At 45.0% G+C, this 19,370-nt stretch overlaps 1 protein-coding gene across 1 annotated transcript in view; it reads right to left on the reverse strand.

Moving 5' to 3' along the window:
- Positions 1–4,116: 4,116 nt before the first annotated feature.
- LOC138268003 (E3 ubiquitin-protein ligase TRIM56-like) overlaps positions 4,117–19,370 on the reverse strand; it is a 46,579-nt gene continuing 31,325 nt past the window's right edge. Inside the window, exon 2 of the mRNA XM_069217309.1 lies at positions 4,117–8,417. Coding sequence (XP_069073410.1) covers positions 6,453–8,417 — 1,965 coding nt within the window. The 3' untranslated portion in view covers positions 4,117–6,452. The remainder of the gene's footprint in view (positions 8,418–19,370) is intronic.

Genomic DNA, 19,370 nt, shown 5'->3' on the forward strand with positions numbered 1-19,370 from the left:
TCTTGTTTTGTCATCCTGTCCTTATGTGCATTAGCCTCATCTGGTGGAGGAGCAGAGGCACCAGCGACAGAGGGAGCTGCATCCCACAGGACCCTGGAGGCAGAGGCAACCGACGTTGAGGGCACCAGTGGGACGGAGGGTGAGGGGAGCACCACAGCGGAGATTGGATGGGACAACACAGGCTCAGATACCTCCTCCGATGGGAGCTCCCTGGTGGTGGCAGACACCTCTGTGGCAACCCCAGCTACAGGTACAGCCGCCCCCGTATCAGCACCGCACTCCCAGCAGCCCCTCAGCGAGTTGCCCGTGCCTGCTCACCCAGGAGGGTGGGCATCTCCTTCACCCCAGGCACCTCAGGCCCTGCCCCAGTGAGCCCTGCTGCCCTGAGTGAGGAGGCTATTGACCTCCTGAGATCCATCTCTGTAGGGCAGTCAACCATTGTGAATGCCATCCAGGGGATGGCAGCCCAGATGCAACAGACTAATGCATTACTGGAGGGCATTCACACTGGATTGGCGGCCCAACAGAGATCAATCCAGGCTCTGGCCTCCTCTCTGATGGCAACTTTTGTCCCTGTTTCCACCCTCCCCCCTCCAACTTCCTCTTCCCAATCCCATAGTCCTCAACCCCAACCTATCCCAAGCACACAGGGGGATGGACATGCACACAAGACAACACACGAGTGGTTCAGGCAAACACAAGCACCACACTTTATCCCACAGGCACTCACACAAACACCATCCAGATGCAGACATACCAACAGCCACAATTCCACTGTGTCCCCCTCCTCCTCTACCGCCCTCCCAGCTCCACCTACACTCACACATGCATGCACTACACCATCATCCACTACCAGCAAAACCACCACACCTAGCAGAACACACACCTCACTGGCAGACACCTACACAACAGCCATGCACACGTCCCCTGTGTCATCTCCCACTGCGTCTGTCTCTCCCCCCTCCTAATGTACACAAACGCAAGCACTCAGACACCCAACAGCGTCCACCCCACCTCACAACAGCATACAGGCCATGCACCTGCAACCAAAAGCAGCAGACAGACACCTCCAACAACCACTCCCTCTCCCTCAACTCACATTACTTCTCCCTCTTCCTGTTCCAGTGTCCCTAAAAAGCTTTTCCTTGCCCAACCTGACCTCTTCCCTTCCCCTCCCCCGCCGGTCCTGCATGTCTGGCCAGGGTGGCAAAAAGCCAGCCAAGCACCTCAGCCACCCAGTCCACGCGACCAGTCATCACCATACCCACTCATGGTGGGAAAGGATCCAGGGCACATGTCTTGAGGGTTAAGGAGCCTGCACCAGGCAGCCTCAATGAAAAGGAGCCTGCCTCAGCTGCTGACAGGAAGACTAAGGAGCCTGCCCCAGCTGCTGCCAGGAAGACTAAGGAGCCTGCTCCAGCTGCTGCCAGGAAGAGCAAGGAGCCAGCACCATCAGGCAGAAAGGGCAAAGGGCCTGAGGCAGGAACTGTGACAGGGCCCCCACCACCAACCATGGTTGTGCAGCTGTCTGAGGCTGCCAGGGGATGGACAGGAGCTTCCCCCCACCAGCAGCACCAGCACCGCCACTTCCAGTGGGCAGACGTCCGAGGCTACAGGGGATGGGCAGGAGCCTTCCCCCACCAACAGCACCAACACCGCCACCTCCAGCGAGCAGCTGTTACCGCCAGCGGACGGTATGTAATCCTGCCTCCATGGGCTGCTTTGCGGCCTGCCCCCTGCAAATCCCGTAGGTATGACACCTACCTGAGAGACTGTGCACTACCCAGGATCAAGAGCACAAGCCACAATGCCCCCTCCAGAATCAGTGTGTAAGACACCCACCTACCCCAGCCTCCCCAGGATCTAGTGCACAGGGCACGATGCCCCCTCCAGAACCAGTGGTCTTGTTTCATCTCCTGGCTGAGGTGCCCCCCCATCCCCTCCATCCCACTTATGTGCCTGCCTATTTGGCAACTGATGCCCCTTCAGTGTTCTCTCCGTGTTGATGCAGGTGAAGCCTTGGACTTTGGCCTGTGGTATGTCGCACACGCAAGTTGAAGACTGCCAGTGTCCCTTGAACTGTACATTTTTAAATATCTGTTATATTGGCTAGATTATTATTTATACTGTGTTGATCTTATTACACTCACTTTAGTAAATTTGTTTTGTCCTTGCATTATTCAGCCGATTTAGGAGGAATAACTTGTTTTCTTGTGCATCTGGTTGTGTGTAGGGGGTGCGTATGCTGGGTGTGTATTGTGCGTGTGTGTTTTCCTCCCTCCCTCCCTGGTGTGCTAGGCGGTTGTACTCACCATCGTCGTCTTCGCCGTTGTTGGTGTTCGTGGTGGAGCAGCACGTAGAAGACCACGGGGAAGACATGCAGCTCGGGCTCCAGGTCGGCGTGGTTGTTCCCTGTGTCTCCAGTGGTGAGTCCTTTCACTTCTGTGCAGTGTTTCTTCCAGGCTTTTGATGTTGTTGGTGGCGCCCCGAAAAGGTGGCGGATTGGCATGTCTTAATATGGTGGATGGAACTTTGACTTCCGACTTGGCTGTAGGCGGCTACTGCTGTGGTGCCTGTTGTTTCCATCCTGGTGGTCAGTGTAGTAAAGTTGCTGTCTATTGGGGATCTATCCAACCATGGTCATAATTTGGAGGTAATTACCACCAGCCTGTTGATAGTATTACAGCCACTTTTACACCAACCGCCAGGGTTGTAATGAGGGACAAAATATTTATTTTTCATATAAAAGCAAGTATTTGACTGGTCATTGATATTGTTTGTACTTTTTGCACTTTGAGCTATGAGTCATGTTTACCTACTTGTACCTACACTCTCCCTCAAGGAGCCTTGACTGCTTGACTACAGCTACCACTTAGAGGCAAGTGCAGAAGGGGTATTTAGACCAGTTGAGTGGGATCATAGTAGATTGGGTCTGGGGACATTAGGAGTGAAAGGCTGCAACCACCACGGTTGGGCACAGTATCGCCTGCATGCCCCATGGCCCTCTGAAAGGGTTTCTGACAAGTGTCCACGATTTTGAATTGGGAAGATACATTTCTTTCCCTGAAACTTCACAGAGGAACTCTTGGAAGAATAAGTGGAAGCAACATGGAGCCTTCATGACCACCAACCTACCCGTGGGCTAAGACCCAGCAAAAGAGGAACGGATCAGTGGCTGGCTGCAAGAAGGTGAGTTTAAGGAAGGAGTTCAGATAGTCTGCCATCTCCACCAGGAATCTCCTGATGCTTCCTTTGCAGGCAGGAGCAATAAGTCCTGCTCACCCCAGCTGTTCGATGCCGGCGGGTGGAAAAGGAGTGACGCAACACCCTCAAGGACTGCAAGTGTGAAACTTAACAGTAACAACAGTTTCTGAAGAGGGTGTCACAGCCCAAATAAAGGTGTCAACTTGCAGAGCATATTCAGGGGGCAGCCATCTTAGACATGGCCAGGATCCGCCTCCTTGCAACCAAGTTCTATTTATTCATAACTAAATGACCCTCATGGGCTAAATATATTAACCTTATCCTCAACTAAAAGGTACTATAAATCTACTAGTAAGCCCTCTTCCTATATAACACAAGTGCCATCTGGCTTACTGCACTTGTCACTATACCTTCGACACCTTCCTCCACATTTTCAACACCTTCGAACCCATTGACCACCACCAGTTGTCTTGATAAAGAATCCTGGTTTCTGGGGTATGTTTTACAGTAAAATAGTACTCCGGGAGTCTATTGCTTAGTCTGGTCAGACTCTGCATAAATTTACTGAGCACATTGTTACTGCTTAGTATGTCAATTGTAGACCTGTGACATTTGGTCCATGTCCACAGTCATCCATGTTTCCCAGAGGTAGGACTTGCGAATTCCCACATGCACAACAGCATCTCCTTCACGATCAGTTAATAATGGTACTCTTGTTGTCGCAGTGTCCAAGACAAATTCCTCTGTTCACTCACCACTGCCTCTCTTTTGCAGCAACACAGCCCCATGGCCTTAGTCAACTTTGTCCACTGTAACATGAACCCTGAGCCCCTGCATGAAGGCTTGAAGCACAGTGCTTGCAGTAGTTCACCTACCTAAAAGCATTATGTTAATCAGAACCCTAAAGAGATGTTGAACTTTTCATCCATAATTTATTTAGAGGTTCAATTGCAGAAGAAAGAAATTTTCACACATTTTGCGTAAAACGTGCACATTTTCATCTACAATAGAAATTGATCATGATCTTCTGATATCTACAGCTCCTCCGCAGGAAGATGAGAGGTGGCATTGCTACCCTGTTGCCAGAACACTGACAAAATGACCAGTCTACTCTACCTTTAGCAGACAGAGTCACAACACAGGGTACAAATCCTTACATGTGTGTGAGACCCATCACCAGTGTTATGTGAACATGAGGTCCCAAAAGTGAATTTTATGCACTTAATTTCCCACACACCAACATAGCAAGTAGGTGCCTCCACAATAGCAGGATACATCCAACAATGGCATTCATCTGGTTTGACTGCCAAAAGTATAAAGAACTCTACATTGTAACTTGGATAGTACCTATGTTAGACCACTCCAGCCTGGCACAGACACTAGACATAGCATTATATTAAAAACATAGGGCCGGATTTAGAATTTGAGGGATGGATTACCATCACAAATGTGACGGATATCCCGTCCGCTGTATTAAGATCTCCATAGTTTATAATGGGTTCATAATACGATGGAAGGGATATCCGTCAAATTTGTGATGGAGGAACCCCTCTCCCGTCCGCCAAACTCTAAATCAGGCCCAACATGATTTACTACCTCTTCAACTAGTGCACATCATAAGATTCCCAAACTTTTCTTCTTCTGATACTGACAGGGGGGCTAATACGCCCTATACTGAGAATTGAAACCTTCAAAATCTGAAATATTTTAATAAATGGAGCTGTTTCTTGCTGTTGTTTATAGTAGAATCTATTTAATATGAAATGTGTGTTCTTTTCAAAAACATAGAAATAGGCTGAATGTGTGTATGATTGCATAGCACACATCAGCAGCCATTTTGAACTAATCAAATCAATGGAGGTGTTCTAGATTAAGTTAATGAATAAATAGTTATGAAGTAAGTCTATGTCTACTCGCAGAATATCCTCCCCCAGCTTCTTAAACACCAGTGCTTCCCTTGGACCACACTATCCCTTGTGGTATCATGGAGAAGGATGAGTTATGGCTGTTTTGTGCTTAATGCAATGATTTTTCAGCTAAAGTATGATGATTGGAATGGGGTTTGGGTGGTCAATCACGCCTCTTTTCTTTAATGTTCATGAGTGTCTCGAACACCACAGGTACTCTCTACAGACACCCTTCTTTAGCCACTTCTAAAATCACCCTGGGATTTATTTTGACAACAAGAAGACTGACTTTTTCAAGTTGCTTTAGTACTTTTCTTACATGATTAATGTTGTCAGTGGCTTGAACCTTTCCCTCTTGTGGAATGTTCTTGGATCTTGACATCAGATATATGGAATTCTGGATGGGTACCATGAATAACAGTGATGTTGGTCACAGACAGTAACCTTTCCTGAACAATACAATCCATTCTTTCTGCTGTGCTTTTTGGCATCTCATTATTTGTAGTTCCTTAACTCCATGTACCATCAAACAAAGACATGTGGACACAGGACTTAGGCCAGAGGTCATACTGGCATTGTCCAGTTACACAGTGTAACATATTTTATGAATTTTCACAGTCCTTATTTGGCACATGTTGTTTGCTCACTAATATTTCTTGTTGTGCCATTTAACACATGACCTATAACCCCGATCTTTATCATGAAGACTTTGCTCATTCATTCAATTCCATGTATTACATTATAATGCTGTTTTTAGGTTTCCTGATTAACCTGTATTTTTTACAAAAGTGCGTCTATGTTTTATGTATATACGTCATAGATACAACATTGATTTTTACTTATTATACATAGAACTCCTTCCTTAATATAAAATATGGGACAAATGTACTAGGTCAATACACCCTATATATGTGAGAAACACTATGTAAGTGCAAGATGGTAAATATAATAATAGCAATAAGGAACCAAACAGCTGCATCTCCAAAGATATCTGAAATCTACCCTAAACATAGCCTAGCACAGCTCCTGGGCCTTTTCTCAATTAATGTACAGTCAAAACAGACATCACAGTGCTATCTTGAGATGTGTCCCAGAGTGAATTATTGTGCCTTATACAAATATGTTCATCATGGTACTGTTCATGTATTGCCAGTCTTTAAGGCTCAGAATGATGTTTGTATCAAAATTCCTTCAAGATTCCAATGAGAATTAAGGAAAACAAAAAATCTGAATTATATCATAAGCAGTTCACATTTACACCCAAAAAAAAGATTTGAGGGTATAATTATCATTGTTCATAGAATTAACGTGTACACAACAATTCTCATTCTGAATTTGAAGCTAGAATCTGAAGATGTGAATAGTACCATTGTTTAAAGCAACAGCAAAAAATGTTTTCTCAAGGATAGCAGTAACCCGGGGTCTGTCTATTCCATTACTGGAGCTAAGGAACTCTCCCTGATATCTGCCATCCGGGGAGTACATAATAACTTTACTCGTCTCGTGAATGGTCAGAAAGATGTTTCCATCCTCATCCACGGAGATGGCACCCGGTTGGCGTCCCTCTAAGCACTTCTCATCACAAGAGCTCACAATCCTTCCACTTTCATTGAACACTATAACATTTTTTCTAAACCAGTCAGAGGCAACAAAGTGGCCCTTCCGGTTGCATGTGAGAAACACAAATTTCCTATCATACTGATCTGGAGGCACAATCTTTTTCACAAGCTCCCCTTCTAGATTGTAAACCTCTAAATATCCTGAAATACTGACAGCCACTTGCTTTGTGCCGACAGCTGTAATGGCATGGCTGGCTTGGGTGTCTGGTAGAACTTTTTGCCAGACTAATTCACCGTCATCATTAACCAGGCAAAGGTGAGAGGCTGCAGAGTAGACCACATATTTCCCTAAAGTAGTGATTCCACAGGGACCCCTGTTGTTGAACACTTGGAGCTTTCCCTTAAACTCTCCCTGCAGAGAAAACCTCTTTAAGTTTCTATTTTCTTCATCTGCCACAATAATTTCTTGGGGACCAGAAGAGCATATCCCTGTTATCCTTGGCCTTTTTCCATCACTTGAAACCTTAACTCTAAAGCTACAGAAAAATCTTGGCGTTTGCCTAAGGCAACTGGGTGTTGGTAAAATGCTAATGGGATCTTGTTGTCCTCTTTGAGTTGCAGGTTGGCTGCAAGTAACCATGTCATTTTCATGTGTAGATTGCTGACTGCTGCTGAGTGAAAGCTGGAACAATTTTCTACAGCTGTGAAGGTCTCCGGAGACAACCAGTTGGGCAGAGGCCTCTTGCACTGCTCTCCATCTGAAGTTCTGCAGTTGCTGAAGCCTCTGTGTGATCATCTTCTCCAATGACAGAATCTCTATCTCATTTCCTAGACTCAAAACCTTTTCAGCAAATGCCATTGTACTCCTAGCTACCATCTCTTGCAAGTCTAGATCTGACCTCAAAAGATCTGAGGCCTTTTCATGTTCCTTCACAAAGTCGCCAAGCTTGTTCTGAATATCTTGTTGATGGCAAAGCAAATGTGTGATCACTTTGGAAGTGGTTTCTTGCATAATCTGCCTCATAGAGGTATTGTGTACCTTGAGTTTCTGTAAATTCTCCTCCATAGTTGTCTTCTCGTTTGAAATGAGCTGCAAGTTTCCTTCCACCCCTTTCAGAAGTTCCTCAATGACAGGCTTGTGGATTTCTACAGCTTCTGAGAGGGACAGGCACTCATGATTAAGGTGCTCATCAAGTCGACATTCTCTGCAGATGACGCTACAACAGGATTTGCACTGGAAGCGCAAGTTTTCACCCTTATGAATTTGGCATTTCACTGCATGACGTTTTCTGATCTCTACATCATACTTGCCGGCCAAGTAATCATGGATATCAACGACTTGATGGTCATGGGTTAGACGAGAGCACCTATGTCCACTAGCACAAGTGTGGCACATATTATCTGAGCAGTCCAAGCAACGGGAAGTAGCATTTTGATTTATATTGTTCTTGATGAGGGGGCACAATATGCAGGCCAGATCAGTCTCTGAACTTGAATGGACCAGATCCAATAAGCTATTGATGAAAAAGTTTGTTTTGAGACTTCCAGACCCTTGGCACACTGATGTTTCTTCTCGACACTCAGGACATCTGAGGCGGTCATCCACAATCATCTTTTCTAAGCATGATTCACAGTAAGTGTGTAAGCAGGGTAAGATTTTAGGCTTCTGAAACTTCTGTAAACAGATTTTGCAAGTCAAAAAGTCCTGTGTGAGGGCATCGGATAAAGAAAATGCTCTTTCAGCCATCTGTAATAAAGACACAGAGTATATTAGTAATATCTTGTTAAAGATAATCAAAAAAACATGCAATCTGCAACCAGAGAAAGACCTCTAGACTCATCAATAATACACAATTCCTGCCTTGCACAGCTCCATTGATAGCAATTGTTCTCAATATTTAATGGGAGAATAAGTATACAATACTGGTGGACAGAGAAGGAGGGAGGATTATGAATTAATTCACTGATCAGGAATGTGTGGGTCTTGTGTAGTACCCGTCATTCTGTCGTACTACTAAAGTCAAATTCACGCCCATTTTGTCTCTCATAATTCTGCTCAAAATCAATAACCCTTCCTGAACCTCTGCCCAAATTTACTGCAATCTCTTATTTCATCCATTGTCTCTGCTCAATCCTCTGCGAGCCTTTAGGCCACCTGACATATCTGAACAAATGTAACACCTTTATAACCTTCTCCTTCTCTCAACCTACCTGAGCATCCTTTCTCATGTCTACCTTACCTTTACCCCAGACTATACTTCTGCGCAAATATAATGCTTCTCCCTTATCTTATCCTAGACCATTTCTCAAAGGTACTGTACTTCAATATGCTCCATAGCACACATCTGCTTTGCATTTCTCTGTGCCCATCCTTACAACTCTGCTTGAATCTTTCATAACACTATCCCTTGAACGTTCAAACACCCAGTTAAAAATCCTTCTTTGCTTCTCCATGTAGATTGCAGAGGCTCAGTTACACCTGTGTATTTAAAGTCGACACTTCACCCCATAGTAAATCCCATTTTTTCACCCTGTATACATTTACCACCTCCTGACCAATCTGCAACACAATCATTGGGAACGGCCTACACAACACAACCTTTGCACATGTTCAGTTTTGTTCTGGTTGGTGAAAGGGGACACAGGTATATGGGAGAGAATCTGAAATCCTCACAGTTTTTGAAATAACGTGGAAACTGGCATGGGCGAGTTCAGAGTAGGCCAAATTTGGCAGGTCTGACATTTTTGCTGCTGGTTGGTACCTTTTCTTGGGTTGCTGACTTTTCGATCAGCCATTTTGTAGTCATCATGTAAAAACCAAAGGGCATATTTTTGATCCTCTTCCACCGCTGGAGTGTCACTTTTTGTGATGCTCTGGCAGCACACACAAAAAATCATATTTTTGAGGCCATGCAAAGCCACTTTGTGTGGCCTTGAATGTTCCTAAGCAACAACCATTGACTTTGACACTTCCCCAGATTTACAAAACCATGTAAACCTGGGGATGCCCCAAAATCTTAAGCTTCCAGAGGTGAGGTGTAACAAGGAGAAATAGCTTTTTTTCCTCTTTCCGTATTCTACAGCACACATAGAAAGAGAAAAACGCCTCTCAGGATTGTTTTTGTGCAGGAAAGGGGCCCTCCCTGCACAAAAACAATCCTGCCAACAACACAGGCTCCCTTTCACCAGGGTGCAAGGGTGCCTGCGGTGGTACTAGGATGCAGAAACAGCACCAGTGCAGGGGGAAAGACATTTATTGCACAAATATTGTGCACTTCTGCCCTTTCACTTTGGTGTAGGGCAGCGCAGCAAGGTAAATTGCTGCCCTATGCCAAATCCCCTTAAATGAGGGCCGAAGTGTCCATGTCCATGTTTATGCACTGGTGTTACAGATATCCATAAAAGTTTCTGATAAATGGATTCAACTTTGTAAAAAACTAAAGCTTTTCCTAGTTGCGGCATATGCAGTTAGTGATGTTCTTCATGATTGAAAACTTTAGGGGTGAATGACATATAAACTAAAACTCACTGATACTTGGTGTGGGCAAAGCCCACACCTCAGTGATATTACATATATTAGCACTACATTGATTATGAGAGTCACACACATTAAAATTAGGCCCATATTTATACTCCCTTTGCTCCAGATTAATGTAATTTTTATTACGCTAATCCGGCGCAAACTTAACACCATATTTATATTTTGACGTTAGACCCGTCTAGCGTCAAAATTTCAGAGTTTGCGTCATTTTCTGGATGCGTGAAACCACCTTGTATCAATGGGATACAAGGTAAGCATTCCCGTCCAAAAAATGACTCAAACACCTGTGCGTCATATTCATCCAACTGGGCAAAAATGACGCATGGCTGGGAAGCGGACTCAAAAAATTTCGCAAAGCCCAATTTGCGTCAAATTTTTATGCCTGGGTCAGAGCAGGCATTAAAATGGGGCAAACACACCACTACTGAAGGAAAACACACACAAGCAACATCATTGCTCAAGAAGGACGACATGGAGGTGCTTCTCATGCAGCATGCCAGATGACGCAGAGCACAGAACCAACAGCAGCAGCTACCACCACACCAACCTGGGCCCCAAAGGCAATGTAGAAGGCAGGAGAGGCTATTCAGGACCAGGACAACCCTCCTGGGCCTCAGGGAACAGAATATCATCCAGAGGTACAGACTCAACTGGCAAGCTATACCGCAGCAGCTGCGCCAAATTGGGCCACAATTAACAGGCAGCCTTCAGACACCCCACATTATTCCACCAGAGACCATGCTGCTAGCTGTCCTGCACATGTTGGCAAGTGGCTCATTCCAAACTACGGGTGCCCTGGTTGCTGGGGTATCAAAGCTCTCATTCTCAGCCTTCCTTCCCAAGGTCCTTGATGTCATCATCTCCCTCACACCCTGTCACATCAGCTTCCCCAACACACAGCAGAAGCTACAGGAGACCAAACAGGAGTTTTACCAAATAAATGGCTTCCCGCATGTGATTGATGCCATTGACTGCACACAAGTCCGGATTGTACCACCTCTACAACAGAGCACCTATACCGCAACAGAAAGCACACCCACTCCATAAATGTGCAGGCCATTGTTGACCACCAGGGATTGTTCACCAACATCATGGCAAAGTATCCTGGGAGGGTACATGATTCCTTCATCTTCCACACAGCACCATCAATCGGCACTTCCAGGATGGACGATATGGCAATGGCCTTCTTGTCGGTAAGTCCAGAAACCTAGTAATATACACACAGCACAGCAACTCTGTAGGACACACAAGACATAAACCACTACATTGACCTGTGGCCAGGAAGACAATGAGGTGTGACACTGGTAGTTAAGTTTCATATCCTGACCTAATGGGATTCACACCTATGGACAAATGACGGCTGCCAATAACAATAGATGCCACTCTAGAGCCACAAAGGACCAATTTAAAACCACACAGTGACAATGACATGGCCTGCACTGGCAGTACAACTTGGAAGATAAACCATTCAATATCACATAAGGCCACATAGTCAATCCCACACCCTCCCAAACAATATGTACTGTGTAAGGGGGGTTCAATGTGAGACACATAGCATGATGATGCTGACTCACATGTAGGTGAGGCAGTACCAACATTTCACATCACTCCTGGGGTGATGTTGCCATCTATCAATAAGGAAGTGGACTGTGCTATGAAAACATGTTGATGTGACACTAATGCAAAGTGCACACTGCTGCACATACTGAAAGAGACAATTCTCCATCTACATAACAGATGTACAGAGAGATGGCCCTTCCTGCACACATACATCCACCTCCACAACCAAGTAAGCCTGCTCATCTGCAGCAAGTTCAGTAGTGTAGGTGCACGGTTGCCCATGAGCTACTGGCAGAGGGAACAACAAAGGTATGCATAGAGCATAGTCACACATGGGACAATTGTGCATTGTCAATACTGAACACCTCAGTGCTGACAACTTATGGAGATGTGTTGTGCATTGTCACCCAGCCTAATCAACGGGCCTCACTGTTGCATTTCATCTGCAATGACATGTCTAATTGGATGGGATGTCTAGGCCATGTCGCGCAACCATGTTGCCAACACAGTGGAATCTATTGTGTGTGTGGAAGTATCATGTCACCTCCAGTGAACGCACACTAAAACATCTTGCTCACTACATAACGCATGGGAAATACACGCTGAACTCCAAGTTTGAAAATAAACCAGAGATATCAGGTCAATTAGCCAAACACACATTTTTCAAGTCAAACAACCCAATGCAGAAAGAACCTCACAGGGGCCCAGGATCCAACACAATACCACAAACACATATGAGTCACAGACGACACAAGATATGAACTGCCATGCTACATGACATTCCTGATGCAAGCAACAACAAAAATACTTACCCCTATTTTCTCTTTCAGCTGATCAGGGTTACGGGATCCAGCCATGGATCATGGCTCTATTTGCCAACCCAAGCACAGCAGCAGAGTGTGCCTATAATGAGGCACATCAGAGGACACGTACCATTGTTGAACGGACTTTTGGCATCCTGAAGTCCAGATTCAGGTGCCTGGACATCACCGGAGGCAGCCTCCTATATTCTCCTGAAATGGTCTGCAAGATCATTTTGACCTGTGCCATCCTGAACAACATTTGTGTTAGGAGGAACACCCCCTATATGAACCAGAACAAGAACTGCCTGAGGAAGAGGAGGAGGTGGATGCTGACCGGGAAAATGGGGGAGAACATCCTAACAGCTGCAGGAATGCGTCGCAGACAACAGGTAGTTCAAAACCTTTTTAAACAATTGTCACTATCAATACATTGTTAAGATATGGAATTAAACACATCACTTTATCACTCAATCCTCCTCTGGGTAATTATGTATGCATCACATGTTCTCTAGGAATCAGAGTATTACCTCAGGGAGCATGTCACAAAAACAAATCTGACTACTTCTGATGCCACATCACATTTGATGGGTATGATTGTACAGCAAACATCTCACACAGTTTGTATGAAAAACATATTTTTAGTTCACAGTTGAATGGCAAATTCATAGGACCACAGCTATGAGAGACATCCATGTTGCCAGCATGGTCTATTGCAGTATATGACACACAACTATGACATCATCAATCATAAGGTAAATAAGCGCATTATACATGAGGCGGTGGATGTGAAGTAGCATTCGTAACAGGAATGTATGATCAGGCCCTTGACATCAGCAAGTGTGACATCAGCTATCGCTGCAAGGAGCATGTGTGACAAGAGGTGCATCAATCCTGAAAATGGATAGCACAAGTGTCCCAGGTATGACAAGCAATACTTACAAGACATGCCCTGCACAGTCCATCCCAGGTAATAAGTCCTGCCACGTTTTAAGTCTCTGCCCTCCCTTCTCTAGGGGGGCGCTGTAAATGGACTATCTGTACCCTGGGAATCATCATCCATACTCACCCAGACTCCCATTCTGACTCTTGTGTGCTTCCCTTTTCAGTATAGCATGCCATAGTTCAACTACATCAGCCTGCATGGACTTTATGTCCCATAATGCACTGCCTGGTAGTAGGTAAAACCTGTAATCTTCCGTCCATTGCTTCCCATGGGAAAAGTCGGGTTGGCCCCTTATACTGCATTCTCACCTCCAGGACTTGTGCGAGACTGAAGCTGCACACACCTGTGAGGGAGCTTGGGTGAAAAGTGGTGCATCAATCCTGAAAATGGATAGCACAAGTGTCCCAGGTATGACAAGCAATGCTCACAAGACATGCACTGCACAGTCCATCCCAGGTAATGAGTCCTGCCACTGCCATATTTTAAGTCTCTGCCATCTCTTCTCTAGGGGGCGCTGTAAATGGACTATCTGTGCCCTGGGAATCATCATCTACACTCACCCAGACTCCCATTCTGACTCCTGTGTGCTTCCCTGTTCAGTATGGCATGCCATAGTTCAACTATATCACCCTGCATGGACTTCATGTCTCATAATGCTCTGCCTGGTAGTCAGAAAGACCTGTAATGTTCTGTCCATTGCTTCCCATGGGAAAAGTCTGGTTGGCCCCTTATACTGCATTCTCACCTCCAGGACTTGTGAGAGACTGTAGTTGCACACACCTTTGAGGGAGCTTGGGTGCAAGTGGTGCATCAATCCTGAAAATGGATAGCACGAGTGTCCCAGGTATGACAAGCAATGCTCACAAGACATGCCCTGCGCAGTCCATTCCAGGTAATAAGTCCTGCCACTGCCATATTTTAAGTCTCTGCCCTCCCTTCTCTAGGGGGTGTTGTAAATTGACTATATGTACCCTGAGAATCATCATCTTCACTCACCCAGACTCTCATTCTGACTCCTGTGTGCTTCCCTGTTCAGTATGGCATGCCATAGTTCAACTACATCAGCCTGCATGGACTTCATGTCCCATAATGCACTGCCTGGTAGTCAGTAAGACCTGTAATCTTCTGTCCATTGCTTCCCATGGGAAAAGTCCGGTTGGCCCCTTATACTGGATTCTCTCCTCCAGGACTTGTGAGAGACTGAAGCTGCACACACCTGTGAGCTCTCTAATGCAGCCGAGCCATTTGACTCTGCCCTGGCCTTGTTGCTGCCTGGAACTGCTTAGAAGCTGTCATTCCCTGAAACTCCTTGTTGTGCATTGGAGTACAATTCATTTGTGTACCAGAGCCTTTGTTGGATTTTGTTACAGTGCTGAGTACCTCTGAAACTGTTGTTTGTTTCCACAGTGTTGTTCCTGCTTGTTCCAGTCAGACTCTGCTCCCTGTTTTTCTGCCTTGTTCATGTTTGTTCCTAGGAGAGCCCGCTTCCTGTTAGCCAGACCGGTTCCGGTCTTTGCGTCAACCAGAGCCATTCCCTGTACCCACATTTGCCTCATAGTTGGTTTCTATGCCCTCCGTTTACTCCTGGGGTATTGTGTCTGGTAAGTGTACGATCCGTCCTCAACTGTATAGAATAGTTTAATTTTGTTTTTGTACTGGTACATGCTTTCCTGGGGGCGAATCCAGTCCCCATCCTTTGTCTGGTTTTGAATGTATTCATTAGTGCCAAACAGTGACAGTGTGCTATGGCTGTATTCCTGAATTTGGTACTGTGCCTCCAGCCTAACAAACAAGGGCTGGTAATGTGTATGTAAGGACAATCCATGTTTGTACCCTGACAGTCCAGACACAGATTAACTTCTGCCGCCACCTTTCGATTGGGCTCGGGTGGTGACTAGCTGTGGGATTAATCTGCACAGAGACACTGATGTTCCCTGTTACTGTGGGAAGTTCAGAGCCCTACCCTGTGTACAAATGTATTGATGAGACCTGCATGTTTGTCCATTACTGATCTGTTACATATTTGTCCACACCAAGGTTGCTTTGTCTTCACTCTTCTGTATTTTCTGCTGTACCATAGCTGCCCTATCCCCTTGTATGCCTTTAGCAGATCTTTGGCTTTAGCTCAAATCTGCTTTGAAAGATTCTCTGTGAACTCAAGGGTTGCCTCCACAGACTCCTGACTAGACCTGCACGTAACCGTTACACCATGGAGGCCAATACTGACACAGGATACACATGGCCACACACTTGAACTGGACATTTTTGTGCAATGAACCTCTGAAAATATGTGAACATATGCAGCCTGGGCTGCTGGTCCACCACAGCCACAGGAGGAACATAGGTCTTTTACATTAGTCAAACTGTGTTGTACATAACAATTTTATGATTGGAATTGATGCTCTGTGTTGCAAACACTGTACCTACCAAACATGTTCAAATGCCTGACTCATGGGTAGTATACACACAAGTGACCATGAAATGGTAGCCAACAATTAGTGACGTCATCAGCCATCCTTAATCTTCCCTGGCTATTGTTTGTTGTGGGAATTGTATAGTCCCCAAAGTCAAGCAACTACACACAGCAAAAGAGTCAACATATTACAAACACATACCATGACTGTTGTACCTAATTGATTGGCATCTGATGTTGATACCCATTTGTAACACATTCATACATGAACATCATGCATAATGTATTGCATGCCGTTCCAACAGAAGCACACAAATAGTTTTAACAGTCAATTCACACACAAAACACACATGCCATGATTCATATTTTTGTAGCGTAGACTTGCTGTCCTCTATTGACGCAACACTTGCGCAAATATTAAAAATGACGCAAACACAGTTTGAGTCAGACGTTTTGACGCAAATGCATCAAAAAATGAAGCAAATGCTCAAATTATTTCTATGGGTCCCTAGCATTAATTCCGCCAGCGCATCCTAGGCATGCGGATATCCATTGAAAATGTATTGTTCCATGAATGTGTGGGATTTTGACACCTATGCGTCAAAGATTTTGATGCAAACTATGTAAACCTCAAAAAACTTGACACAAGACAGAAAACAGGGCGCAAATGAGACAGGAAGTGACGTAATAGGATATCCTGTTTACAGAAATGGTACAGTGGGTGTACTTTCACTTTCACTTTGCAGTCAGTGATTTTTCTAGACTGTGTGGCTGTGTGTTGGTTTGCTCTTCTGTGGATTTTGTCTCCTGTGTGGTCTGTCTTTTGTCGTTTGGTGTTCACTAACTCTATTTTGTACCTGTGTAAGTGTTTTTGTGTCTTTTATTGTTGTTAGATTTGTATTTGTAGTGTTGGGGGTCTGTTCGTGGGTAGGATTAGTTGGGGGTAGTTTGGGTCTTTAATTGGGTTTTATAAGTTTCTTTTTTTCTACTACCTTTTCCTATTTTTCCCTATTTACTGTCAGAAATTGTGTTTTGTACCATGTCAGGAAGGGCAAGGCTGGGGCGCATGGGTGAGGAGGAGCTTGGGGCATTTGTGTGGCTGGTGTGCCACATCCTTCCCAATATGTTGGAGGCTGGGGGCCATGTGATACAGGGGTATACAGGAGGCAAGACGGCTGCGCTGGTCAAAGGTGCTGTTCCACCTGAGAAGGATATTTAACACTGCACGGAATGAGCACCAGCTCAAGCATCGCTGGGCCAATCTGGTGGCCCGAGAGCAGGACCTGCTGGACCACCTGGGTGTGGTGATTGGTGGCCCTGTTGGTGAGTATCACATTGACAAATGTGTACAGTTCAATGCTCCTGAGTGACAGTAGCAGATATTGTGACATGCTGCATGCAATGTTTGTGGCCATGTGGAATGCAAGTTGAACAAACTGTAAGTGTACCAGTAATGTGATGTATTACCCCTGGTAATACATGTTAACAATGCAGTCCACAGTTTCATTGAGCCATGTCCGAACAGTATTCAGGGCCATATGTACCAAGCTCTTTAGAACCATCACTAATATTTAAGTTCACTGAATTCTTGTGTTTACTTCAGGACAAATATTCATTCACATGGACAAACCCAAATGGCCCATTCTGCTATCAGATTGCACAATCACAAAACAAGGTCTTCTAGTGGCATTTAGGATTAGGCGTTGAAATCCTATCATAGAGTCGCAGGCGCCTATGACATTTATTTCTTGGGCACAATTGTCGGGACTGAGCTATTGCAGTTACAATCTGTGCCAAATTGGTGCCAACCCATTTTCAAAAGAGAAAGGGTCAGCATGGCGTCCCTCATCTTTGTGAATGCATGGCCACAAACTATTTCAGAGCATGAAGGTGTGCAAGGGACCACTGACTGTTTCCAAAAATCTATTTTAGTAATGAAATAGGTTGTTAAAATACTTTCTGTACACCCCTGCTGAAATATTATTGCATTTCAACAAATGTTAACATCTCAATATGAAAGCAGACACAGACATGGTGGTCTGCTGAGCTCAGCAGGCCAGCATTCCTGTAAGTGCTCCAATTCCCAAGGGGTTTTCAGAATGAGACCTACCTCATCATGATTGAAGAGGTAGGTAATTTGCTACCTCATTTTTTATTTGCGAACAGTGTAATTTCGGGTGTTCTACCTCTGATCATCCAACTTGCTAATTGCTAGTTGCGGTGTCTCGCAATGTGTGATTCACAATACCTAATATAGGTACACATGGCCCTGAGTGACACATTTCAGGTGCAATGACTACACCTGTGCCCATACATTCTGTCAACGATGATCAGCTAAGACACTGTCAGCATACATTATTTCACAGTTTTGCAACAGCAAAGTGGCCAATCCATGTTTTAGTGCTACATTGTCATAATTTCACACACAGGATCCCTGCCATCATGTTGTCATAGGGGGCATATATGGCTTAGGGGACACTGCAAACACCGGCACACCTATTATGGACCACTGAAAGCACGATAATTCCTGAAAGCAAATCAACCCACATGTCCATCACACAGTTACTCATGATCCCTGCATGAACAAGACACAATACCTGAGTCACTGGTATTGCAGCGCACCAGGAAAGTTGCATTGCAAATGATGAAATGGAGTACCATCTGAAATGGATTAGCCACAGAAGTGTGTAGTCGGGTTTAGCACCACATGATTGTTAGGGCTAGTGCATGAGTGCATATGTGTGTCTATCACTCACTGGAGTGACAGTGTAAATGCAAGTTCGCAGTGGTATATCAGTTGGAGTGTCTATATGCCTGATGTTCAGCTCTATCATATAAAATGTCACACACTGTGATATGTTGTTCCCACGTTTGTACAGTGATCAGACTTTGAGCATATATCTCCCTTCCATGTTTTACAGGTGGACCAGCCCCCTTTACCATTGGTGAAGTGGCTCGATTTGAGGGCCCAGATGTATCCTGTAAGTGTGAAAATGTTTGTCCTGTGTTGTGATTGCAGCTGTTGTGTGATTGACTCTTGTGTGTTGGACTCATTGCAAGATATAATGAGCTGGCACGTGATCTGATATGTGACTTGACTGGAGGTTGACATAGTGTTATATGGAAGAGTTAGACATTCACTAGCAGACAGTCATATCTTGGGAGTCTAGTGCTGCGCAATAGGCATGGGCAGGTGAACAAGGTGATTTGTAGCCACATGTATGCCTACATTTGATTTGGAGGGGTCCAGTGTCATAATTCAGTCAGCAAGTTATACCCTAATTCACACAAAATAGTGATGCATCATTTTAACACACAAAATTGTGCATCACTGTAATGTAATAAACATGTAGGACTGCATGGGTGACTGTCCCCCAGCATCTAGCCCCACATTTTGTACTCCATTTACATACAACTTAAGTGTAATGTTAGAGGCATTC

Source organism: Pleurodeles waltl, chromosome 12 (assembly GCF_031143425.1).
Source record: "Pleurodeles waltl isolate 20211129_DDA chromosome 12, aPleWal1.hap1.20221129, whole genome shotgun sequence".
Taxonomy (NCBI): Eukaryota; Metazoa; Chordata; class Amphibia; order Caudata; family Salamandridae; genus Pleurodeles; species Pleurodeles waltl.